The sequence below is a fragment of the Micromys minutus genome (assembly GCF_963924665.1).
Source record: "Micromys minutus genome assembly, chromosome: 15".
Lineage (NCBI taxonomy): Eukaryota > Metazoa > Chordata > Mammalia > Rodentia > Muridae > Micromys > Micromys minutus.
The window spans coordinates 34,590,415-34,617,461 of record NC_137984.1 but is presented as its reverse complement, the minus strand read 5'-3'; the positions used below and the strand labels follow the sequence as shown (position 1 = coordinate 34,617,461).

The window sequence follows — 27,047 nt, the reverse complement described above, 5'->3', positions numbered from 1 at the left end:
TAAGACCCGAGAGCTAAAACAAGAGCCCTGTGACCTGAATTTCTTGAGTAAGAGCTGCAACCTGTGGATTTCAATCTTAAACTGTTTTAGTAGCCTTTGGTAAAAGTGCATCTCTTCAGAAAGCAGAAACTGCAAGCTAGGAAGAATATGTCCTTGTGAAGAACTAAGATCTCTTTATATATATATATATATATATATATATATATATATATATATATATATTGTTTTTCTTTTGCCCTTCAAAGCAGTAATAGCATTTCCTAACTGTTGCACTTGAGTGACTATCAAGCTAAAACATTTAACAAGCTGAACTGGGCTATAACTAGAGTCTCAGAATAGTAATTTGTGGTGCTAAATCAAAGATATCTATTCAAATATATACTTCTGCTTCACTGACAGGAATTTCCTCTTAGCCCACTGATTAAAGAGAACTAGTCCATAAGAAACCCATAATGAATAATTCGGAAATTGCTTACTAGCTCGGCTTCACTTTCAGGACTGGTTCTAAGAGAAGTGGCTGAAAGATGGGCTGAGTTGCTGTGATGGGATAAACTACCAAGGTAAGGGGCGCTTCCTTCTGTGGAGTCTGGGCTGGGTCCTTCAGGCACAAGTTTACCATTGATTTCTTGGTATTTCAGACCATTAATTGAACATTCTCGGAACTGCATCTCATTTTCTGTCAGTGTTCCAGTTTTATCGGTAAACACATATTCTACCTAGAGAAGGAAAATAAAAGAGACCTTTGTGGTTAGGAATCAGTGTTTACAAAGACGTAAAATTCACATACATATCTTTAGATAAATGTTCATTTGTGAAGGTGACTGAGAATGAAGTATAAGAATTTCATGTCTATCTCTTGGTCAAGATGTTATGATCTGACACTTACCATCGAAGTAAGGGGAAATGGATTCTAAACAGCCTGGAAAGTGAGTAGGGACCAGGAGAGATGATGGTATAGAAACAGAGAAAGCATATCTCTCAATGTAAACACATACTCCATCTCTTTCCCTCCCCCATCTCTGTCTCTGTTATCTCTCTCACACACACATACACATGCATGTAACTAGAAAAGTAAAAAGAAAGCAGCCATTACAGGAAAACAAACAAAAACAAAATATAGACCCATATCTCTCATGAGTATATCTGCACATACATGTATACTAAGTCCAGAAATATACAAAAAGACTTATATAGCATATGTGTTTAAGACACCTAAGGAATCAATTATTAACTTGGTATGTACAATTAGTCAGATCAATAACACTTGTCCTTAATTCTATTAATAAAATGGCTGTCTCAACAGATATGGCAAAATCATTTAATAAAAACCCAACAGTCTTTATGATAAAAACACAACATATATGATGAAAGGTTCTTCAAAACTTGGTAATATCACACTGAGTGACTTCCTCTTATGAGCAGAGATATTAAGATAAGGTTGTACTCACATGTTTTATTCAACATTATACTGAAATTTCTAGTCAGAAAAAAAAAAGAAGCAAATTATCCTGATTAGGGGTAAAAGAGATAAAGCTATCTCCATTTGTACATCTAATAACCTTTCATATATATCATCCAAGGGAATTCACTTAAAAAAATCAATTAGCAGTAATAAACAAATCCAGTGAGATTCCATGATAAAAGATCAGTGTGCAAAATCAAAGAATTAAAGTGGGAAAACTGTCTTAATCAAGAAATAAAGATGGATATGAAACTGTACTTTTAAAGTCCATACTCTTGGGAGTTATGATACGGGTAACTACAATACTTGAGACATAGGAAGTCTACTCTGTAAAATAATAATTTATTATACAGGGCTACAGTCGACATATGTAGTCTTAGGTACTGGGAAGGCTGTAACAGGAACATCATTTGAGCTCACGGTTTTTTCTTTTGTTTTTTAAAGACAGGGTTTCACAATGTAGCTCTGTCTGTCCCAGAACTCACTCTGTAGAGCAGGCTGGCCTCAAACTCAGAGAGACCCCCTTGCCTCTACTTCCACTGCAGTAGATTAAAGGCATGTGTCACTATGTCAGGATGAGCTTGACTAAGCAGCTTGGGCAGCAAAAAATCATGGCCCCATATCAAAAAAGAAAATCAAAACAAAACAAAAGCCAAACCTAAATTATACATGAGGATGGGGTGGGCAAATTCTGAATTAACTGGCATTTGAATACACACAGAGAGATGGTAGATACCATTATAAAAGACTTGCTTGAAGTAAACAAAACTAAGCAAATGAAGAAACAGAAATTAACTCTAGGGTAAATAAAATCTATAAAATATGATTATAGTATTACAAAGGACAAATAGGGAAGTAGAAGCTTATAAACAGTATTGAGTCATAATGTAAGTGCTTATGAGTTGTCAAATTGTAGCACCCCAGTATAGGAAAGTGGGCAAGTTTTGGGTTTGTGTCTGAAATGGTAATAGTTGCCCCTTTTTAAAAAAATCATGTGTTCACATGTGTATCTGTTCGTGAGTAGCACACATGACTGCAGTTGCTTGTGGAAGCCAAAGGCTTTAAGTTCCGGAGGCTGGAGTTAGAGGCAGTTCTGAATTTGAATTCATATCCAAAGTAAATATAGGAGCTGAAGTCCCCTGAAAGAGCATAATGTGCTCTTAATTTGTGAGTCATATCTTTAGCCCCAAAGTCTTACCTTTCTATTCCATAACTAAAAATGTCTAAATTTTTAGTTGATAATACAATAGCATATACAAATATATTGGTTGGTACATTATGGTAGAAAGAAGTTAAGACCTAAAGTGGAAATGATCAGGATATAAAGTGAATAAAAGCATAAGTAGCTGAAGGAAAGTCAAAGGTGCTTTGGTATAACCTTTATGATATTTCCATGGTAACCAAATTGTTACACGGAATTCTATGATCATCACCTGTCCAAGCTCTTCATTCAGATCAGAAGTATTGACTTGAGCTTTCTGATCTGACTCTTCATGATACAGATCAAGATCCCAGCCAATAAAAAATGATCCAAGAAACTTCTGCATCTCAACTGTCACATATAGAGAAATTGGAATGATGAAATTGTAGAGTACCAAAAAAGCAAGGAAGTCAGAAATAAATCTCAGAATCTAGAAAAAAAGAGAAAAAATGATTCTTTTATGATAAAATCCATGTGGATTATGAGAAAGTTCCTATCTAAATAAAACATCAATCATATTCTGAAGTAAACTAGTATCATGACCTGAAAGTTCTAAACTAAAGTGTTTTAATACTGCACTTCCTGTTTACTTAGGTAAAGATTAAACTTCCAGGACTCAGTTTGTCACTTTTCAAACGTTAATGCCAGTGGCATATGGACACCCCCATCACAAGCACACTGTGTGCAGTGTGCCAACCATTCGACTGTGACACTGCAAAGATCACAGTGACTAAGATATGCATGGCACATAAACATTAGGACACGGTTTCTAGGAAGAACTGTTGAGTAGAGTCTGAGTGCAGCTACTACAGTACGGATGGTAGAAACTGCACAGCGGGGCTGCCTTTCAATATGTTCTCTGTGGGATGTACAGGCTGCTGGCAATGGGAACCTACAATGATCTGCTTTATTATCTTGTGAGATCAAAATGTTTTTCAATATGTATATGTTAATTTAAATGGAAATTTAGAGAACAACTATTTACTAAAATTACAGGTTAAATTCTGTCCGTATGTCAAGACTTTTTTTTAATGTCAACACTCTCAAGACTTCTTCAATTATTCAAACATGAATTAAAATAAATGTATTCTTTAATTCATTTATAAGGTACAATAGGTGATTTTTAAAGTCCTGGATTTGTAATACTGAAGCAGGATGCACATGTTTTGACATACAAACTTTTGTGTTCTGCTTAGGCTTGAAACTAGGGAAAGTCCACCAATGCTAACATGCTGCTTGCTCCTTTGAAGAGATGTCTTTTCAACACGATGCTGTGATGAGCTCCCACCGGTCACACATCAGAGGTCACTACCACAGTACGGCCATCTCTAAAGGCCTTCCTTTACAGCTGGATAATGAATAACATACAATACCTTACTACTATTTCTTTGATGTTCTGTTTTTTGGTTATACCAAGGTTCATCCCATTTTTCTTCAGCTTGCCAGGTATATTTCAAGATAGTACTGATGATAGCCTCAGAAATAAGGATTATTAGGTAAATTATTAAAAAGGTGTTCATTGATCTAAAGCAAAAAAAGAATATAAACATATCAATATTTTATGTTCATTTGCTTACAAATTAATACTTAAATATATCAAAATATTTAAGATTTTATTATAGTCATTTAAAAGAACAGTATTTTTTAAAAGTGAACATTTAATAAAAAATAATTACCAGTAACCCAGCTATAAACTGCTGAATCACAAAGTACAATAGTGACACCTAGATTTAGAGGATTACCATGGGCCATCTAGTTGGACTTACAGCCTACACTATAGGAGGGAGTACATGTCAGGCACTGTAAATATTGCCATCTGTGGCTGGTGAGGTATGAGCCCAGAGAACCCACTCCTACCATTTTCCTAGCTTAGTATGATTTCCAGCTTCATTGTGAGTATCTATGCCATTTGCCCAGATAGTGTGGCTCTCACCTCTCAAAGAAGCTTCTTTTTACTGCAGATGGAGACTATACCCGAAATCTACAATTGGTCAAAATACAGAGAAAAACTGACCATGAGATGCCCAGCTCCCAATTGGTGCATCTATAACATAACCTCTACATCTAAAGCCCAAGGAACATTGCAGAGGAGGGGCAGAAAGAAAGCCCCTCTTAAGAGCCAGAGGACTAGAACATCTACTATGAGGTGTTGTTATGAAACAGTTTCCTCCCAGATTGAAACAATCCATCCTACAGGGAAACTCCTTAAGCAGGAAAGTAAACAACTCAAAAGAGCTTTAGGAAATACCCGAAGCTAACCACTCACTGGGCCCCTCCCTGACAGGGTTTAAGAATAAAGCTGAGAGTTCCACTCAGACCAATAGAGTTGAGCTGCAGACTTTTAAAGCTACACCAGCTGCCTGGAGGGAGCAGAAACCAGCTGAGCCGCCTGGAGGGAGTTAAGACTAATTGAGTCACTTGGAAAGAACACTTTGAAAATTGTTGAGTTGTTCGCAGGCTATGCAGTGTGTTCCAGATTCCCAGCTTTTGAGCTGATACCCATTCTGGGTGGGCTTTGGTGATCCATGCAGGTGTCTTTAAATCATTACTGCTTCTGAAAGTTGTAACCTTTCATCCACATTCCTGTACAACAAAATTCACTGGTTCACCAAGTTAGATTTTTGTGGTATCTCTACTTTGAGGTGTTGTACCTGGAGTAGACATGTGTGTTGTGTCTTTCCAGGAGAAGATTTGTCACACAATAGACAATGTCTTCTATATATGACAGGGAGCTACATCTATGAAATCTTAATCATGTGGTGACCTGAACAATGACAACATCAGTTAATATTCCAATGTGGATAGGGAACTCTTTCAAGGTCCCATTCCTAGATAAATGCTACAGGAATTACTAGCTACTAAGAGAGGAGGAATTGGTCTTCTCTAGAGATATCCCCCATAATAAGTTGTCCAATTTGAAGTAGTTTCCCTAAATGCATATATATGAACAATAAGTTAACTCAGCAAGTTACTAAAATTCACATGTGTTGGGGCTGGAGAAATGGTTCAGTGGCTAAAAGCACTGGCTGCTCTTCCAAAGGTACTGAATTCAATTCCTAGCAAGTACATGGTGATTCACAATCATCTGTAGTGGGGTCCAATGTTCTCCTCTGGTGTGTCTGAAACAGCAGCCATGCACTCATACACATCAAATGAATCTTTTTTAAAAATCACATGTGTTTATATATTTAACAAAAATAAAGAAGAGCTCTTAAATTTGTGAGGGATTGGGGTGTTGTGGGAGAGAAGCTGGAAAGAAGAGGCTGTGGTGAAAATGACGTAAGCAGAGTACTCAGATATAAAAGTCTAGAAAACAGTAAAAACAACCTTATCAGGAAAAATAAACTAATATGTACAATGTTACACTGAGTAATAGTTTTGGCCACTGGTATTTACTATAAGTATTCTCAGATTTTCAGGTTTATCGAATTATAATGGCTAAAATGAACATTTATATAGCATTAAATGTTTTTCCAAACTTCTGTCATACCTACTTACTACTTTAGCCAATCTTAAACATCTGGTTTAAAAAAAAAATGAGGATATTGGAGCATCCTTGCTAGTGACAAAAATTCAAATCTAATTTTAGAATTTCATCATCACCAAAGTAAGGAATTCAGAATCCCTCTTTTCATTCATTGGGTAACCTTAATATGATATCTAATTTTAAATCAAAAACCAAAATATTCATGAAAGTAAAGAAATGTTTTTTTCATTAAACAATTTATATATATATATATATATATATATATATATATATATATATATATATATATATATATATATATATAAACATAATCACAATGGTGTGATGAAGTCCACACCTGGTGAGAATGCAGAGAAAATAAAAACATAACTCGAAGTTTTCACAAAAAGTTTGCAGAGTACAAAAATACCTGTAATCCTGGTTTTTCTCCCTAGGTCTCCCATATTGTAGCTTTGCCTAACTATGGACATAAGAGCTGGAGACATAATAACTGAAACTGAGGAAATTCAAGAAATCATCAGATCCTACTATAAAAGCCTATACTCAACAAAGCTGGAAAATCTCAAAGAAATGGATGAATTCCTAGACAGATACCAGATACTAAAGTTAAACCAGGACCAGGTAAACCATCTAAATAATCCCATAACACCTAAAAAAAATAGAAGCAGTCATCAAAAGCCTCCCAACCAAAAAAAGCCCAGGTCCAGATGGGTTCAGTACAGAATTCTACATTTATTGACGACATAATACCAATACTCTCCAAACTATTCCACAAAATAGAGTCAGATGGAACACTACCTAACTCATTTTTCGAGGCCACAATAACCCTCGTTCCTAAACCACACAAAGACCCTACAAGAAAAGAGAACTTCAGACCAATCTCATTTATGAACATTGATGCAAAAATACTCAACAAAATCCTTGCAAACTGAATCCAAGAACACATCAAAATGATCATTCACCATGATCAAGCAGGCTTCATCCCTGGGATGCAGGGATGGTTTAATATATGAAAATCCATCAATGTAATCCACCATATAAACAAACTCAAAGAAAAAAGCCACATGGTCATCTCACTAGATGCTGAGAAAGCATTTGACAAAATTCAACACCCCTTCATGTTAAAGTTTTGGAACGAACAGGAACCCAAGGTCCATACCTAAACATAATAAAAGCAATATACAGCAAACCAATAGCCAACATCAAACTTAACAGTGAGAAACCTGAAGCAATCCCACTAAAATCAGGGACTAGACAAAGCTGCCCACTCTCCCCCTACCTATTCAACATAGTACTGGAAGTCCTGGCTGGAGCAATTAGACAGCAAAAGGAAGTTAAAGGGACATAAATTGGAAAGGAAAAAGTAAAAACATCACTGTTTGCAGATGACATGATAGTGTACGTAAGTGACCCCAAAAATTCCACCAGAGAACTTCTACAGCTGATAAAAAAAAGTTCAGCAAAGTGGCTGGATATAATATTAACTCAAACAAATCAGTAGCCTTCCTCTACTCAAAGGACAAACATGTGGAGAAAGAAATTAGGGAAAAGATACCCTTCACAATAGTCACAAACAATATGAAATACCTTGGTGTGACTCTAACTAAGCAAGTGAAGGACCTGTATGACAAGAACTTCAAATCTCTAAAGAAGGATATCGAAGAACATCTCAGAAAATGGAAAGATTTTCCATGCTCATGGATTGGAAGGATCATCATTGTAAAAATGACCATCTTACCAAAAGCAATCTGCAGATTCAATGCAATCCCCATCAAAATTCCAACCCAATCATTCATAGAGTTGGAAACACCAATGTTTAAATTCAACTGGAATAACAAAAAACCTAGAATATCTAAATCTATTCTCAACAACAAGATAACTTCTTCTGGAATCACATCCCTGACCTCAAGCTATATTACAAGGCAACTGTGCTAAAAACTGATGGTACTAGAACAGAGATAGGCACGTGGATCAATGGAATAGAATAGAAGATCCAGAAATGAGCCCTCACATATATGGTCACTTGATTTTTGACAAAGGAGCTGAAAACATTCAATGGAAAAAGGACAGTGTCTTCAACAAATGGTGTTGGTCCAACTGGCACTCAGCATGCAAGAGAATGAAAATAGACCCTTTCTTGTCTCCTTGTACAAAACTCAAGTGCAAATGGATCAAAGATCTCCACATTAAACCAGGTTCACTGAAATTATTAGAAGAGAAAGCAGGGAAAACCTTAGAACACATAGGCACAGGAGAAAATTTCCTGAACAGAACACCAATGGCTAGTGCTCTAAGGTCAAAGATTGAAAAATGGGACTTAATGAGATTGCAAAGTTTCTGTAAGGCTAAGGACAGTGTCAAGGAAACAAAACAGCAGGCAACAGATTGGGAAAAGATCTTTACCAACTCCAAATCTGATAGAGGCCTAATATCCAAGGCAAAGGAAGAACTCAAGAAGCTAGACATCAGAGAATCAAACAACCCTATTAAAAATGGGATACAGAGCTAAACAAAAAGTTCTCAGTTGAGGAATATCGAATGGCTGAGAAGCATCTAAGAAAGTGCTTGACATCATTAGCCATCAGGAAAATGCAAATCAAAACAACCCTGAGATTCCACCTCACACCAACCAGGATGGCTAAGATCAAAAATTCAGATGACAGCAGATGCTGGCAAAGATGCGGCAAAAGAGGAACACTTCTTCACTGTTGGTGGAGTTGTAAACTGGTATAACCACTCTGGAAATCAGTCTGGCGATTCCTCAGAAAATTGGATATAGTACTACCTGAAGACCCAGTTATTCCACTTCTGGGCATATACCCCAGAGAAGCTCCAACATACAACAAAGACACATGCACCACAATGTTCATAGCAGCCCTATTTATAATAGCCAGAAGCCAGAAAGAACCCAGATGTCCTTCAGTAGATGAAAGGATACAAAAATTGTGGTATATTTTCACAATGGAGTACTACTCAGCAATCAGAAACAATGACTTTATGAAATTCCTAGGAAAATGGATGCATCTAGAGAATATCATCCTGAGTGAAATAACCCAGTCACAAAAGAACAGACATAATATTGCAGTCACTGATAATTGGATACTAGCCCCAGAAAACTCTGAACACCCCAGAAACATCTCACAGACCATATGAAGTTCAAGAAAAAAACAAAGACCAAAAAAAAAAAAAAAAAGAAAGAAAGAAAAGAAAATGAAAAACCATTATGCTTAATCTTTATACACCAAGAAAACTTTGACTATTTCCAGGTTACATCTTGTTTTACATGTACTTTATGCTCATTGTAACTAGTAAGATTTTAAAGCACACTATCAAACCTTTAAAAAAATCAAGTACTGACAAAAATGTATTCGTATACTTCTATGCGAAAATGTTTAAAATCTGTACATTTATCTTTGTTTTTTAAGATAAAGTTGTTCAATGAAAAAAAAGAAAATATTTTTAATTTACATGAGGTTTAACTTATTAACTTTTTCATTCAGGAGTTATCCTTTTTAAAAATCTGCTTAAGTCCAGATTCTAAACACTTTCATGAGGCTTTTGTCTTTACAATTCTGTCTCATTCATATTTATTCAATAATCATTATTTTTGAATGCTGGAGACTGAGCCCAAGGCCCTGGTGTATGCCCTCTCATTGGCAAAAGCACTCCGCTCCCTCACTTTTGTTAAAATTTTCATCTGGGTATTATAAATAGCAGGGTGCAGAGTCTACAGCTTTTCATGATCCTTAGAAGAGTGTTGATTTGTGTTAGAGTGGACAGTTAACTTTAAGAACCTAACTTCAATGCAGGTGTTGAAGGTAAAGTTCTGTTTAGCTCCTCCCTGTTCCCCAGCATTCCTGTATGTTCTGTTGTTTGTGTATTGCCAACTTATACTTACACAGTTTTATCAACCATGCAAGAGTTTAGGCAGGTTTTATGTATAAGTTTTCAAGTCCATTATTCCCTATGCTATCTTACCTGTTTTCTCCTAACTTTCTAGGTGCTCTTCCGGTGTTAAACCTTGTCCTCTGACAATTCAACCAAGTAAAGAAAAATACAGGAAAAAAAAAAAGAAGAAGAAATACAGCTTAAACTTTTCCTTTTTTTCCTTCTCTTACTTCCTACTAGTCATCTTCAGGATTGGACTCATTGCTAGTTTTGACCTGCTTTTGGTCACTTTTTACTGCTAGTATCCCAGAGTAGTCTCAAACTCATGATCTTCCTGTCTCTGCCTTCCAAGTATTAAGATTGCTGGAATGCCTTCAATATGTATGCTCCAACACTACTGTGTACTTACATGTGTGTGCACATGTGGGTACCTGTATGTGGATTTGCATGCTACACTAATAGACAAGTATGTGTTAAGGTGTATGTGTGTTTAAGGTTGCTATGTCCCTCTCTCAGTTTGTACCTTAGTTCTTGAGACAGTTTCACACTAAACACAGAGTATGCTATTTCTGCTTGACCGGCTGACTAACAAGCCCCTGTGATCTTCTGTCTCTACACAGAAGGTTACAGGTACATGCCACCACAACCAGCTTTTTCTATGAGTAATGAGTATCTGAATTCAGGTTCTCATATGTGCACATAAAGTATTTTATTCAGAGCTACTGCCTTATAACCTACACTATATTTAATCATTAAGCACTAACAGTCAAATCAACACAATGCAAAATGCTAAATATGTATCATTTGTATCCAATAAGAATATCATTTTTATATGTAATATAAAATGCTTTAAAGGAACACATTTTTATGTGTATGAGTATTTGCCTTACATGAGTCTAATTGCTCTGTATGACTAGAACTCTTAGGACCAGAGTTTGAAATGGTTGTGAGCCACCATGTGGGTGCTGGGAACCAAACCAGATTGTCTGCAAGAGCAACAGTGCTCTTAACCACTTTGTCATCTCTCTAGCTACTGAAATGTCTATCTTCATACATTATACATATATAAGCTACATATATAATGATGTGAAGAGTTTTCTTACTTTTCTACTGCAGATCTTTTCTGTGACTTGCTCTTGTAATTTAATGCCATCTTAGTTTCCATTCCAGTGTATACGGCCACACCTATAAAAAATAAAACTGCCATTTAAAATGTATTCACTAACATGAAAACATTGAAGAAAAAGCTGTATGAGGGTTTATATAATCTGACAGTTCCTTGAGTCTTTTCACAGCTTTTAAAGGCTGCTCAGCCTAAACTTGTGATGATCAAGACATTCAACCTGCATAGAGTTTTGTTTCTCAGTTGTAACAGATACTTGAGTGAAAGATGTTCTGAGTTGAGATTGGGGAGAGAAGGAGATGGAATAATATATAGCCACTGCATTCAGTGCTAATGGTGTTAATAAAAAGTAACAACAGAAAAACATTTCCAATAAACTGGAGCTACGCATTAGGCTAAAGACCCAGCATGTCTGAATCTGGAGCCCACATGTCATTCCTTAAGTACTGAACAATGATATTAATGCCTTTTGGAGTGAATGAAAGTAAGCATTCATAGTAAATGCTATGCAAGACTCTCAAGGGAGAGAGAACAGTCATAATAGTGGGACTAGAACTGCAGAATTTAACTAATTAGGCAAGATCAAACTTTAAATGCTCATCGACATTCCTAAATAATGTGAAAGAAATGACACAGAATCAACTGTGCCCTTATAGTAAGTGTCTTAACTTCAAATTTGAAAAATTATTATTCTTTAATTTTGGGGATCATAATGAAAATGAAAAATAGCACTGAAACCATGCAATTTGAGAAAAAGCAACCCTCCGAATGAAACAACAGTGAAAAGGGTTCTAATGCAAACAACAGGCCCACCTAAAAGCGTTAAAATATACATTTGCTTCTAAAATTAAGCATAATTTGGATCCCTACCTTAAAGTAACAAGAATAAAGAAACATTACTCCCAGGAAGTCATAAAAGATTCAGTGTCTCATGAGAAAATCTAAAAATCTTGGAGGTTTAGTCTGGTTTCAGACATTAGAACATTGTTATAATTTTCTTTAAAATTGGTAACAAAATACATGTAACATCAATGTACCACCTAACTACTTAACATGTACAGCTCAAAGTGGTTGTAACACATTAACAATTTTGTGGAGTCATCTTTTCTGCCTAACTAGAGAATACTTGAATAACTTTTAAAAATGCTGGACTGTTTTTATCTTTAAATATCTATTCTTTGTTCTTTCCAGTCTTTAACCCTGGAGACATTTAGCCCTACATCATTCTGGATATACCCATGTAAGGCATTTCTAATGCAAGAGAACATAGAATCTGTGCTCTTTAGGCCTGGCTTCTAAAAGGCCAGGGCACTATTACTCTTTCTTTTGAGTAATAGAATGTATGTTTCAACAAGCACCCTTTCCACATTCCGTAGAAAACTACTTGATACAAGAGTATGTCTGCAGTTATTAATTCAACTGAAGGATAACCATAACAAAATTGCATAAATGTGGACTACTATGGTGATACTGGAAAACACTGACTGTACCTATATTACTTCAAGTACACCGGAATCATGTTCTTAGTACTCATCTGGATAGTAATCCACAATCACAGTAAGGGACACTCTAGTGCTACTCACAAGAAGAGATTAACAACAATGACAAAATACAATATTAAAACAAACCTCAAAAGAAAATTATCATATATTATTTCACTTAACAAAGTAATATGCAATCAAAGGAGCATAAAATGCTGTGCTTTTAAAGCTTCTTTACAGAGGTTGGGGATACTGTCTAGAGCAATACAGAGTGTGTGCCTGTTGTATGCTAGACCTGAGTTCAGTACCCAGCACCTCAAAGTTTGTAAAAGCAAAGCTTCATATAAAAGCACCAATACAAAACATACAAACAATTAAAAAAACTTAAGTATGTACAAACCAAAAATTTCTTTTGTATTTTTTAATCTGGCTCCACGAAGCAAGAGACTCTCTGGTCCCAGAGGTCTAAAGAAAAAAAGAAATCCAAAAGGTACTGAATTTATTAAAATTTCAATTCAATTAAAAGGCATCTTCAGTCAGAGGTACTTAACCTGTAGTTACAACATGTTTTCATATAAAGTCAAAATCTCAGCTACTATAATACTTCCTGGGCTAATAATATTAGTTACCATAACAACCACATCTGCTTTAGCGTTAGTCATTTTGAGATTAATGGCAGGGCTAAAGAGATCACTCCACAGTTAAGAGAACTGGCTATTTGCAAAGGACCTCAGTTTGATTCCCAGCACTGATATGGCAGCTCACAACCATCTCTAACTGCAGTTCCAAGGGAACCGATATCCACTCTGACCTCTGTTGGCACTTGGCACATAAGTGGTGCACAGATACACGCTTGCAAAAGACCCATACACACAAACTTTTAAAAATTAACGTTACCGGCTTAAAAAGAAAATTATACATTTAGATAAACTCACAAAGCCAATAATGTCAAAAATTCTAAACATAAAATGAAAAATTAAACAGTGATTTAAGAAACTTAGAAGACAAAACTTAAATGGTTAACAAAATTAACAGTTTTAGAAAGGAAAATACAGAATGGAAATGCAGTGCAAACATAAAATTATCGTGAGATCTACAATATATAAACACACAAGTTCTACATAATTAAAATTATGTTAGAGTATAAAATATACAAGATATGTTAGTGTTTTATACATCACAAAACACAAGCTGACTACTTGCACGGCACACCTCTAAGTGTACAGGCCTACTTGCTGTTTGAATATTTCTCCATTAAGGAGATACATAATGAAAACGAGTAATTACAAAGGAACTTGTATTTTCTTAATGATGGCAAGATGATTAAGAGTCTGTCGTGGATAAGTTAAAAGGCTTTTATATTGTTGATAGTCCTTAAACCTTTCGGAAACATACAAAAGTATATTTATTCAAATCAAACAAGATCTGAATCATTTATAAAAATATCAGCAAACCCAAACACTGTGTAAATAAAATACACTGAACCAAGAAAGCAGGCATCTGCGACACGTTTACCAAATATGGTTTTACTAAAGAGTTCTGTTTGGTGAGTACTCATATCTGATATGGCAGAACCAGTGTGGTGACTAACTAACTACTCAGCAGCTACAAATACCTGTTTCACTGAAAACACTTCCATCACTACAAAAAACCATATGCCATTAAACACTCATTCCCTATTGTTTTCTATTCAATAACATGATATTGGTGCTAATGGTTAAAAGAAATGCACACACAACTTGGATACCATAACAGCTTACAAATGAAAGACAATTCAATGGTTAACTGAAGTTGTTCCAGTAAAGAACACAGCTCATTTTTCAGCCTCTCAGGACTGAGTGTATTATACTATGTTTCTTTACCAGACACAATATCTTAGAACACAATTTAGATGATGCATCACAACATTTTCACTATTTCAGTACAGAAATTAAAACAATTTTAACTGGGGCTGGAGCAATGGCTCAGAAGTTAAGAGCACTGACTGCTCTTCCAGAGGTCCTGAGTTCAATTTCCAGCATCCACATGGTGGCTCACAGCCAACTCTAATGGGATCTGATGCCCTCTTCTGGTGGGTCTGCAGACAGTGACAGTGTACTCATATACATAAAATATATAAATAAATCTTGGGGAAAACAAACTTAGTCACAGTTATTCATCTGGGATCTCATGTGTGTGTGTGTGTGTGTGTGTGTGTGTGTGTGTGTATAAAACGTATTATTAACATTTATTGAATGCACGTTCTATGCTAATGTTTATTAAAATATGAGTCAGTGCTGATACACATTATGATAACTTATCTTGAAGATCTAATTTTGAAATGTTCAACTCTTTCTGCTACTGATTAAAATAAAAACTTAATGGCTGAGTTAAGATCCTTCAGGTCATAAATAAAAATATAATCTCATCCTATTAGCAAATCTTTAAACTGACTTAAAGTCTCCTATTTAGATGCTAAAACAGACAAAAGCTACCAACAACAACAAAACCAATCAAAAGAAAGTACAACAATTCAGAATTGGTCACTAAATACATTAGCTTCACTCAGTAACTTTAAAATAAAGTCAACCACAGAATTCACATTTACTAAACATTATGCAAAACATACATCTTTTTAAGACTTTTTTGTGGTAAGAGGACTGAATTCTGGACTTCCTATATGGTATACTTGCTGCACCATGAAACTGAACCTAACTCACTCAACTCTGAGTATTATGATTTAAATATTAAGGATCTGAATTAAAGCAGCAACATTTAATTTCAAAGTTGCTACCAAGGACTATCAAAAATGCAAATATAGAAATCTACAAACTTACTTTTTATGTCATTATATGGAATGTTTCATTTTCACTTGTTGCTCCTAAAAACTGCTGGCTGCTCACATATTTTTACATTTATGTTTTCCCATGAGATGCTGTGTATTTACTTAATTCCCTTTAACTTTTGCTCTCTACCAGTTTCCAATTACAATAAGTAGATAATATGATTTATTCTTACCTTACAATCTCTTCCATTTGCTGTGTTATTATCATTCGTCCCATAAATCTATAAAAGAATGTATTACAAAAATAGGTAACTTAAGAAATCAAACGGGGAGACTGCATGTGCACCATTGTATGCAGGAGCACAGCACTGTAGCAATCTGTCTTATTCCTCTACAGCAGAACTCTCTCTGACCCTGAAGCTTTCCGTTTTTCATGCAGGTTACTAGCCAGCACGCTGCTGCAAACTTCCTGTTTCTGCCCTGCATCCACTCAGTGCTGGGGTTACAGGCACTAGAGGCCACACCAGGCTTGTTGCTTTTCACAATGTTCATGTAAGTGTCACATGTCACTATTATTACCTCTACTTCTCACACTAACTTATAAGTTACTACACAAAAATACATATAAATGTTAGCCAACAATGAATGTCTATATATTTCACTACAGTTTACTACAGTTCTCTGTGACCTACAAATCACCAGAACCAGATCAAATATTTATTTTATCCATTCAACAAATATCCAATGAGCAACCACTATGTTTCAGATAACTAGGAGAGCTAAAGCAGCCAGCTCAAGCATGAGATACTCTCGAGATCCTTTATAAGAAAATCTAGGCTCAACAGTCCATTACCATAATAGACTTCCAGAGTCTAGATTTTCAGCTCCAGTTTCCATGACTGAAAACAGCACAGTGTACACAGTTAATTTAAGAGCACAAGTCCCTTACAGTCAGAAAGCAAATTCTGGATAAAGCTTCAAGTTAATCTTTAGGTAAAGAGATTCTAAAAAGGTTTTAATTTATTATTTTTGTCATATATATATTGTTATATTTGTTTATTATATACATATATATGTGTATATGTATACACACACACATATGGGTGATTCAACTGTATATGTCTATGTACCACAGGCATGCATGTCTGATGTCCACAGAGCAAATAAAAAAGATTAAGAATTCCTTTCCAAATGCCTACTTCTGCCCTTCCCATTACAGACCCAGATCTTTTATCTGCTTAAGAATTTAACTTCATTACTTCTTTATGATTATTCATTTTTTCTTCTATCAGGTTTTATATCAAGGGAGTACTGTTATCATTCTCCTTATTCTGAAGAAGTTTATCTAGACTTCATATTTAGATCCAATTGGGCTGGTTTTCCCTGAACCCCTTTAAGAAGTCTTTTGTTTTACCTAGTTAACTACAGAAAGGGCCTTCGCTCTCCGTATGCCATTATCCTTGATTCCAGCATTCTAGTATGTGTTTAAGCCAGGTCTATGCGGGACCAGCCCTTTCTGCAGTCCTTCATCTTTGTCCTTCCAAAGTATAAATAACTATGTCATTATTTTCTGATTAAAAATAGGAGCTATACTAAAGTATACTAGCACACACAAATATGTTTTACAAACTATTTAGATAAACAGTAATGGCAAAAAGGAAGTAGTAGTTTTCCTGGTTAGTTTATTTTTGTCACATTGAAAAGAGAACCTGAGATAGCTGAGAACATGCTGTCATTTGACTGGCCTAAAGGCAAGTCTGTGGGGCATTTTCTAGATTGTGGGTTGATGAGAGAGGGCCTTGCCCACAGTGGGCAGGTAGAGCTAGGTTACATAAAAAAGTGAACTAGACTGACAGCTTGACCCCCAGGAGTTCTGACCCCACCAGGTTCACAAAAAACTCAAGGACAAAAAATGCAACAGAGACAGGGAATGGCCATCCAGAGACCACCCTACCTTGGGATCCATCCCATTGGCAGACACCAAACCTCAACACTATTGCTGATGCCAAGAAGTACTTGCACACTATAGCCTAGCATGGCTGTCCTCTGAGAGGCTCTGCCAGCATCTGACTAAGACAGATGCAGATATTCACAGCGAACCATCAGATACCAACAGAAGAGCTAGGGGAAGGACTGAAGGAACTGAAGGGGATTGTAACCCCATAGGAAGAACAACAGTATCAATTTACGAGATCCCTCACAGTTCCCAGGGACTAAGCCACCAACCAGAGCGTATACATGGATGGGCCCATGGCTCCAGCAATCTATGTAGCGAGGATTGCTCCATCTGGCATCAGTGGAAGGAAAGGCCCTTGGTCCTGTGAAGGTTTGTTGCCCCAGTATAGGGGTTTGCTAGAGTGGTGAGGAGGGAGTGGGTGGGTAGGTGGGTAGGGGACCACCCTCTCAGAGGCAAAGGGGAAGGGGAATGGGATGGGACTTTGCAGAGGGAAGACTGAAATGGGGGAACACATTTGAAATGTAAATAAATAAAATGACCAATTAACATTTAAAAAAATATATAAGGGGATAAAAAAGCAAACTAGAAAACCAGTGGGGAACAAGCCACTATACACCGTTTCTCCATGGTCTCTGCTCATTCTTGCCTCTGGGTTCCTACTCAGAATTCTTCATGGTGGACCTGTAAACTTAAGATGAGATAAACCCTTACCGCTCCAAGTTGTTTTCGGTCTTCATGTTTATCAAAGCAATGCAGAAGCAGACTACGGCAACAACCATAGGAATCTCACTACTTAACACTGTTAATGTTTGGAAGTATATATGTATTTTAGGCTTCACATATACACGCTTAAACCCTTGGAATCAAACGCAGGATCATGACATAGTGGTGCTGTTAACGTTTTCCTCTCAACGTAATATGCCCTACCAGAATAATTTACAGAGCTAAGGCTGAGGAGGTGGTTTAGTGAAGAGTTTGCTATCAGCATGAGAACCAAGCTCCATCCTTACTACCTGACTGAAAGCTGGCCAGCAGTGCACACCTGTCAGCCCAATGCTGATGAGGCAGGGACAGGAAGAGCCCTGGAGCTCAACAGCCAGCCAGTCCTGCCCAATCTACCAACTCCAGTTTCAGTAACAGACTTACCTCAGTAAGTAAGGTGGAAACGATTGAGGAAGAGACAGGACATTGACCTCTAGCCTCTACAGGTATGCATACACAGGTGCATACGCCAAGATAAACACATGCACAACAAAATACTCCCATGTTAATACCAGCCTAATACCAACACATTTATTGGTATCTTTTGCTTAGGATTTTATCAAATTGTTTCCTATTTCTCAAGTTAATTGAAAACCTCCCCACAAATATTATTACCAATTCCAATAAGAATTTCAATTTCAGAACACCATGTCTCATGAGTAAAGGCATTTGCTGCCAAGTCTTATAAGTTCAACTCCATAATCCCCATAGTAGAAGGAAAGAACACACTCCCAAGAGAAGTCCTCTGACCTTCATACACACAGCGGCATGCACATGCCTAAACACACACACACATGCACACATATACACACAAATAAGTAAAATGTAATAAAACTTTTTAAGTTTTATTTTTGTTTATGGTTATGAAAACAAGGTCTTCTTGAGAGAAACCTGACCTATTAGAATTTTTATATTAGTAAATTTCATAAATTAAAATTTAAAAATAATTTTGTAAGCTATTTGTGACTATTTAATAATAGTCCATTAGCATTTTACTTCTAATAGAAGCTGTTAAATGAAGATGAGCTCACCAAGTAACACACCATACCTGTATAAATCTGCTTCTGGTTGTTGGCATTCTATTACAGCTATCAGACTGTCCAGGTTGGCAACTGTTTGTAATACTGCTGTTTCTGGAACTGACACATGTGTCTGAAAAAAATCAGAAAAGGACTGAAATTTATCTAACCCTGACCTCAGATAACAACTACCTCAAATGTTTGCCAGATGAAATCATGGCATACTAGATTATAGATCACTCTGCTAAGATGACAAAGGAGAAACAATTAGAAATAAGCAGATAACCAATGGAATGCTGTATTTACCTGGACCAATCCTGGACTCATTTTGAGTTTATTTGCAATCAATTGTCTAAAGATTTATTATATACTATTTAGTAGAAAAATGTGAATTTTCACCCTTTATTAGGCTCTGAAAACTGGGAAATTTTATACTCTTCTTCTTGACTAAACTACATCAAGTTGGGCATGGTGGTTCACATCTAATCACAATATTTAAGAGGCAGAGGTAGGATTGTCAGAAGTTTGAGGCCAGTCTGGGTTTTTTAAAAAAGCATCAAAATAATTAAAAGATTTTATTTTATTTTCCCTAAAACATTATCCATTTCCAGTTTCAATATGAACAAAGCCAAGATGAGAATGCTTTTAAGCACATAATAATAAACTTAAATTTTAAACTTTAGTTGCACACGTGTGTATCTACAGATGAGTATGCAGAATTCAGATATGCACATGTGTATGGATCCCCGAAGCTGACTTGGGGAGTCTTCAATCTCTCTCCTTTGTACCTATGGAGACGAGGTCTCAATGCACATGAAGCTCACCATTTTGATTAAACTGACTGGCTATGGAGCTCCAGAGATGCCCCATCTACTTCTCAGTGCTGGGATTAAAAGTATGTGCTACTGTATCTGTCCTTTTATTAAGAAGATGCTAGGGATTCAAATTCAGATGCTTATATTGGGTAGTAAGCACACTACTAACACAGCCATTGTCTCAATCCATCAACTTTTGTAAAAGTTTAAGTTTCAGTAACTTATAAAAGAACTTTATAAAAGAAAAGCAGTATTAACATGAGGCATTATATTCACCCAAAGTAGTACTGAAACATACACATGAACAGACCTTTAGGTTCGTCTCCCCATCCAAACTAGCGGTTGTAACATGACATGAACCATCAAGTCGATCTGAGGACAAAAGCACCAAATCTGCAGGAAAAATTTCATCTTTGGCTATACGAACAATATCACCCACCTATAGGAAATCAGGAGAAAAGTGATTATACATTTTAAAGGGCAGGATTTATTTACATTCTGTTCTAAATAGGTGGCTTATTACAATATTTTACTTTGTATATATTTTTTGCAATGTAAATGAACTTGGGGCATTGAGCATGTGAAGCAAATACTCTGTAACTGATATACACACAGATACACACATGCACATACATAGCATTTTATAATATAAACTGTAGATAAAAATTAAGACTAAAAGTATGATAGCAAAATACAATTTTATATCATTTCCCATATACATACCCGGATGTTTTTTGATCTAGTTTTTACAAGCCCACCACTTCTAACAACATAAACAGGAGCTCCATTTACTTCATTATCTGAGTTATGGCGTAACCAGTCTTCATAACCCTATAAATAAAGGAGAAACATTATCCTAGTTTCTGGGGAACATTCAGCAGAATTCTACTAGGCTACTCTGATGCCTACAACAGAAATGACAGGTCTAGCATTCACTTTTACCAGAAGCATTAACTATTTCTATTACGTATGTGCTCCTGGTATCCTGAGATCCGACTCTTCTTGTTTTCTCGTCAAGGTTTATAAGTGCTTTCCACATACTTTACTCTAAGTAATAAAGTTACTCTCCTTATTTCTATGTATTCAAATTATATAAAGTATACTGATAATTCTAAATATTTTTTCTCAAACTCAAATTTCTTCTGAATTCCAAAAGTAAATTTATAACTGCATTATTAATATCTCCATTTGAGGTCTTATAAATATCTTTATTAAATATTCACGTATTTTAGAAACCTCTCTCTCAACAAGCCAACTTTCCTGCAATGTCTTTTTGTGAATGTGAACAAACTCAGCTAAGGCATGGGCATGAGTGGGGGAAGGGGGAAGAGGTGGTATAAACATTTGTCCTTGTACCACAGAAAAATGATGCCTTTACCCCTCATCAAGGGAACTTCTCTTCTGCAGAGACCACTACAGAAAACCAAAACAGATCAAAACGCAGTTATGGAGCTCAATCCCAATAGCTCTACAAAAGGCTCACACACCTAAGGCTGAGGGAATGCTGCAGGAGGAGATGGACAGAAATTGTAAGAGCCAGAGGTTCAGAGAATTTGCTTGAGATTGTGTCTGCTAGGTAACAACGGAACCTACAGCCATGAAGTATCATTAACATGACTGTCCAAACATGCTGAAAACTGAGGACACCAACAAACACGTCAAACTGCACTGGGAAAAGCCTGTGGGGCCTTAGTGCTATACAATGAGCTACAGCCGACCATTTAAAGCTTGGTGCAGTAAGAGCATCCCACCCCCACCTGATTGTCCAGTGCCAAACAGCCCTGAAAACATAGACCTAACATTATATAGACTCAGCAGGTTCTATTTAGGAATAGATGTGTACATACAAACGTATGTATACAATTGAAGGACAGTGGGGAGGCATATATGAGAGATTTGGAGGAAGAAGGAAGGGAGAAGTGTAATTAAAATAAAACCTCAGAAACAGTTGGAGAATAAAAGAATAAAAGAGAGATGGGGGGGAGGGAGGGAGGTAGGGAGGGAGGGAGGGAGGGAGGGAGGGAGGGAGGGAGGGAGGGAGGGAGGGAGGGAGGGAGGGACAAAGGCACTCTGCCTCCCAGTACTCTTTAACTCATAGTTCCTTAGTAAGGGCTGGGGCTTATAAATATCTTAAGCATATTCAGAGCTGATTTTAGGATAAAATTGGGGCCTGAGTTAATGCAATTATCTGGAAGAACCTTCCAAAAAAAGAATATAGCAAGTCATAGGCTTTGTAATAGAAGCACATTTACTGTGTTTGATAACGAGGTAAGGGGTGTGACCAGAAGACACTGAGTAAACACTGTAGGAAGTTAATTAGGCACTAGTGAACACTGTGTATGTCTCCATAGGTAACTAAAAACACTGACATTTGATCTGCATTCAACAAGATTTCCTTGAACGCTTTTAAGAAGAGGGTAGTATGATCCAAAGCTAAGAGATCAATTCAGGTACTGCAGAAATAGGGAGGCTAAAAACAGAAGTAAAAGACTGTCAGGAGAATAACAGTGGTCTGGGTGAGAGATGCTGGTTTCTCAAACTAATTGGGTTCATCTTAAAGGCAAAGACAGAAGCAGACAAAGAACTATAGTACCACTAATAAGCTAGGAACACAGGAGCAGCGTGACTTCAGAAAGGAAAGCACTGAGTTCTATGTACAATTCTTTTGAGGTGTCTAAATGGAAATGTGCAAATGAGTGCATATATGTGTATGTGCATGTGCACGAATATGGTATGTGGTTCCAAAGTTTCAGGATGTAAACTTGAGAACATGAACACAGAAACTGACAGGATGAAATCGCTTAGTAAAAATAAATTAAGACAGGCCCAAAGGAAAAATAAATGTTACTCTGATGAAATAAATAATCCTTGGAAAACTAAGTCTGTGACTGTCTGGAATGACCCAAATGCTTGCTGAATTACACAAGTAAATCCTAGTCTCCAATAGAAAAAAGAAGAGAAATCAGATTTTCTAAGAGCTATGACTATTGTTCTGACACACTAGTTACATAACATAAGTGATAATCTATAGACCCTTCTTATCTTGTATCCATCAATTAAAATAAAGTAGGGTTGGCAGTGAGATGGTAACAGATGAAGGTACCTGCCACTAAACCTGATAAGTTTAATACTTGGGATCTACATGGGAGAAGTAAAGAACTGATTCTTGTGAGTTGTCCTCTGACCTTTACCAGCAAATAATGGCCACACAGTAATTAATTTCCACACAGAGAAAAGGCAAAGTTAACTAAGCAATGCTTCATTCCAGAACTACAACTGTATTCATTAATTTCATTTTTCCATCAACTAGCATGGTATTTTTACAAATGATAAAACAGAAAATTTTAGTATTATTTAGGTTTAAAAAAATGCAATGAACTCTCTGCCTAGCAAAAGGAATCATCTCTGTAGCACTGAGATCGTGACTAGATGTTTTGAGAAGTGGTAGCAATATCAATTTGACATTTTAAAGATATTATTTCTTAATTAGTATGCTTACCCAATACTCTACTTCTCCTTTCCTAAATCTTAATGTCAACTTATACTCTGGCTAAAATTACTTCCATCAGGGTACTAGCATACAAAACACAAAAAACTAGCTTTGTTGAAGAAACTATAAGATTTAGGAAAGTGCAAATGTTTGCACCAAAAGAAGTGCTCTAATCTATACACTTACTTCCTTTGAACCATACTTCACCAAACTACAAGAATGATTATACAAATTTGTTTCATATACTTGTTTTTAGATTGGTTCCTATGTCAAGACAGTATTTTAATGATTGCATTCATTCATGAGTCAGTCACAAGGTACCTAGAATATAACTTGTGCATCAAATAAATCTGCTGCTTTGTTATGAAATTGTTCTCACAATAATGTTGATCTGAATCAATTTTGGAAGAACTAAAGCAGGAAGTATGACGTACCTGTTTTATGGCAGTTACTGTTATCACGAAGAACAATGGAAGCCCACTGGTAATTGGACTGGTAGGCGTATCAATCATAAGCTAGATTGAAAGAAAGAATGAGGAGTATTGCACATTTATATTGTATGTGTTTTCTTAGTAGTACTCCAAATCTCACACTGTTGTACAATGCACACACTTTAATTTACTATTTCATTTTCTTGACAACCTCACAGGCTTGGTTGGGTCTCTGTTGTACACACTCTCATACACTGCTAGGCTGAACTCAATTTCTCCACTTTTATTGCTATTTTGCCTTTGAGACAGGATTTTGCTACATATGCCACACAAAACTGAACCACTCCCTCTTTCCTTGTCTTTGCTGCTCAACTGCTAGGATTCTAGACATGCACTACCAAATGCGGCTCCTTTGCTTTCACAGTTCTCAAGTTCTGTTACCCACAAGCAGAACGACAATGGGTCTTATTTCATACTCTTTTGTACACCCTACAAAATGCTGAGAAGTGTGTTAGCAACGTTAACCTGCAATTCAAGACAAACTCAATCCTAATGAAAGAGAACCAAGAATGGAAAAGCTAGGAAAATGATGTTTCAATTATGATATAAAATCATATAACTGAAGTTTCTTTAAGTTGCTAAAGAAGTATTTGCAGTAATTACATAGGCTTGAACACAAATTTTATGATGTATTCATTTCCCTTCTGCATAGGCCAATTAATTTGCTCTATTCAATATAATGCTGATCTATATATATTATCTAATAATGTGAAAGCTACACTTTCACAACTGCACACATGCCATGTGAACATAGCTTAATTTCATTTTCCAGGAAAACTACTAGACACTCTGTAGATAGGAAATTACAAGTTCCTTTTCACTCATGAAGAAAAGCATTTTAAAACTAATTGTTTCCTAAAGGTTTAAAATGATTATTTGAGTAATTTTAACTTTTCTTTTGAAATCCTAGGTTCTGTTGATAGACCAGTTTAGAGTTTAAACAATTAATTTAACACTGAAGAAAAAAAATCTAAGATTTTAACAGAAATAATAAGCATAATAAAATGATAATTACTATATTTACAAATTAATTTATATTTCAGTTTCAACTTATATTTTGATACACACATATATATAAATAAATTTGAAAGCCAAAAGAATTTAGATTAAGAAATTACTTAATAGTTTATGATGACCTCAGATTTAAGCTCAGAAAGTGCTCTTGTAAATACTTAAAAATTAAAATAATGAATGTGGTGGTAAACACTTGTAATTCCAGAAGGGCAGATGCAGACAGAAAGTAAGTTCATAACCAGTCTAGGCTATATAATAAGACTCTAAGGAACACACACACATAGAAGTGGAGAAGGAAGAAGAGGAGGAAGAGAAAGAGGAGGAGAAAAGAAGGAAAAAGATGTGGGAAAAAAAGAGGAGGAGGAGGACAAAGTAAGAAACAGAGGGAGAGAAATGTTTAAAAGTTATAAATTTAAATAAGATTTATTGGGCTGGGATTTTACTATGTTGCCTGGTTAGCATCAAACTCCTGGTATGAGCAATCCTCATCTGCCTCAGCCTCTTGAACATCTGTGATTACAGATGTTGAAAGAACAAAGTTTAAGCACACACACAATCTTGTGCTAAGATGAGTCCATAGGCAGACATGTGGCAATGATGCATTACTCATTAACAGCTAAAGCCTGATGAGCAGGCATCAGAAAAGTTACAAGTTCTGCTCTTAGCTTAGCTTACACTCATCCTTACAAAGACACACTAGTAAAGAAACAAAATGCAATTGATCTTAAAATGGATAGCCTATGTTTTAGAAATCTAGATTTGATTTAAATAATTTATTCATTAACACAATGGGGAAGCTGCAGAAGAAAAACAACCCCATAATCAAACAACTAGGAATACATATGTAACTTTTCCATATTGTAAAATATATGTTAGGCAGCAAGTTCATAAGTAATTCAAGGAGTGATAATACTTACCTGAACCAAAAATATAATAAGAAAATAAAAGTTTGCCACTCTTCTGAACTGTTCAAATAAATTTTTTGGAACAAAATTCCATATAGTATACTAGGAAAAAAGAGAAAAGAAAGGTCAACAAACACTTATATAAATTATGATACCAACAATATTTTTCTCTCTGTAATTTTAAAGAAAACAATTATATACATTGGCAATAAGGTAAATGGATTCAAGATATCTGCTTTCAAGAGACTGGGAAGATGGTTCCATAGTTAAAAGTGTACAGACCGCTCTTACAGGGGACTCAAATTCAATTCTCAGCACCCAAGACAGGTGACTCGAAATTGCCTGTAACTCCAGCTCTAGGACGGTCTGAATCCTCAGGGCTCCACAGACACCCACACTCACACACACACAAATAATAATAATACAACCTTTAAAATGTGTGTGTAAAAGTGTGTGTGTGTGTGTGTGTGTGTGTGTGTGTGTGTGTGTGTGTGTGCACCACATGTGTGCGTGGTACCTGTGGAGTACAGAATATACTAAGCCACCACAGATCTGGAGTTAGACGGTTGAAAGCTGCCATGTGGATGATGGATACTGAAATCAAGTCCTTTGTATGAGCATTAAATGATCTTAACCTCTGAGCCATCTATCTCCCCAGTCCCATACAACTTGGTTTTAAAAGACCAGATTTCCTTTGGCTGGCTCATGAGACTCACTCATATCAACAAGGGAAGCTGAGGATAAGAAGCTCACACACAAAGCAGCTTACTAATGACAAAACATTATTTTCATGTTTTCTAAAATATAAACATTAACATATTGAATAAATAAAAAATCTGTACATATCCTACCATCGAGAGGGAAGGGATATACTATTCAATGTGGAAATACTTTAAAAATAATTTATTGAGTTTTAAAGTTACCTTAACTATTATGTAATAGTGGTTAAGATAACAGAATCAGTCAGACCTCTCTATGGTCATGTATGACTTTATAAATGACCTTTTCAAGGAAGTTTAAATTTAATATAAGGTGACTGTGGTCATTGAATTAAGATAGAACAACCAAACTGGGCATAGTGGCACATACCCTTAGATAAGTGGTTCTCAACCTGTGAGTCACGACCCCTTTGAAGGTCAAATGACGTTTTCATAAGGGTTGCATACCAGATATTTACTTTATTACTCC

At 36.1% G+C, this 27,047-nt stretch overlaps 1 protein-coding gene across 1 annotated transcript in view; it reads right to left on the bottom strand.

Moving 5' to 3' along the window:
• Positions 1–27,047, bottom strand: part of ATP11B (ATPase phospholipid transporting 11B (putative)) — an 87,816-nt gene that overhangs the window by 42,664 nt on the left and 18,105 nt on the right. The window contains exons 3-13 of the mRNA XM_080929180.1: positions 25,872–25,961; positions 23,884–23,964; positions 20,683–20,790; positions 20,270–20,398; positions 19,174–19,277; positions 15,640–15,687; positions 13,043–13,107; positions 11,142–11,223; positions 4,037–4,187; positions 2,896–3,093; positions 477–716 (exon numbers count right to left, since the gene is read on the bottom strand). Of these exons, the coding sequence (XP_080785306.1) occupies positions 477–716; positions 2,896–3,093; positions 4,037–4,187; positions 11,142–11,223; positions 13,043–13,107; positions 15,640–15,687; positions 19,174–19,277; positions 20,270–20,398; positions 20,683–20,790; positions 23,884–23,964; positions 25,872–25,961 (1,296 nt within the window). The remainder of the gene's footprint in view (positions 1–476; positions 717–2,895; positions 3,094–4,036; positions 4,188–11,141; positions 11,224–13,042; positions 13,108–15,639; positions 15,688–19,173; positions 19,278–20,269; positions 20,399–20,682; positions 20,791–23,883; positions 23,965–25,871; positions 25,962–27,047) is intronic.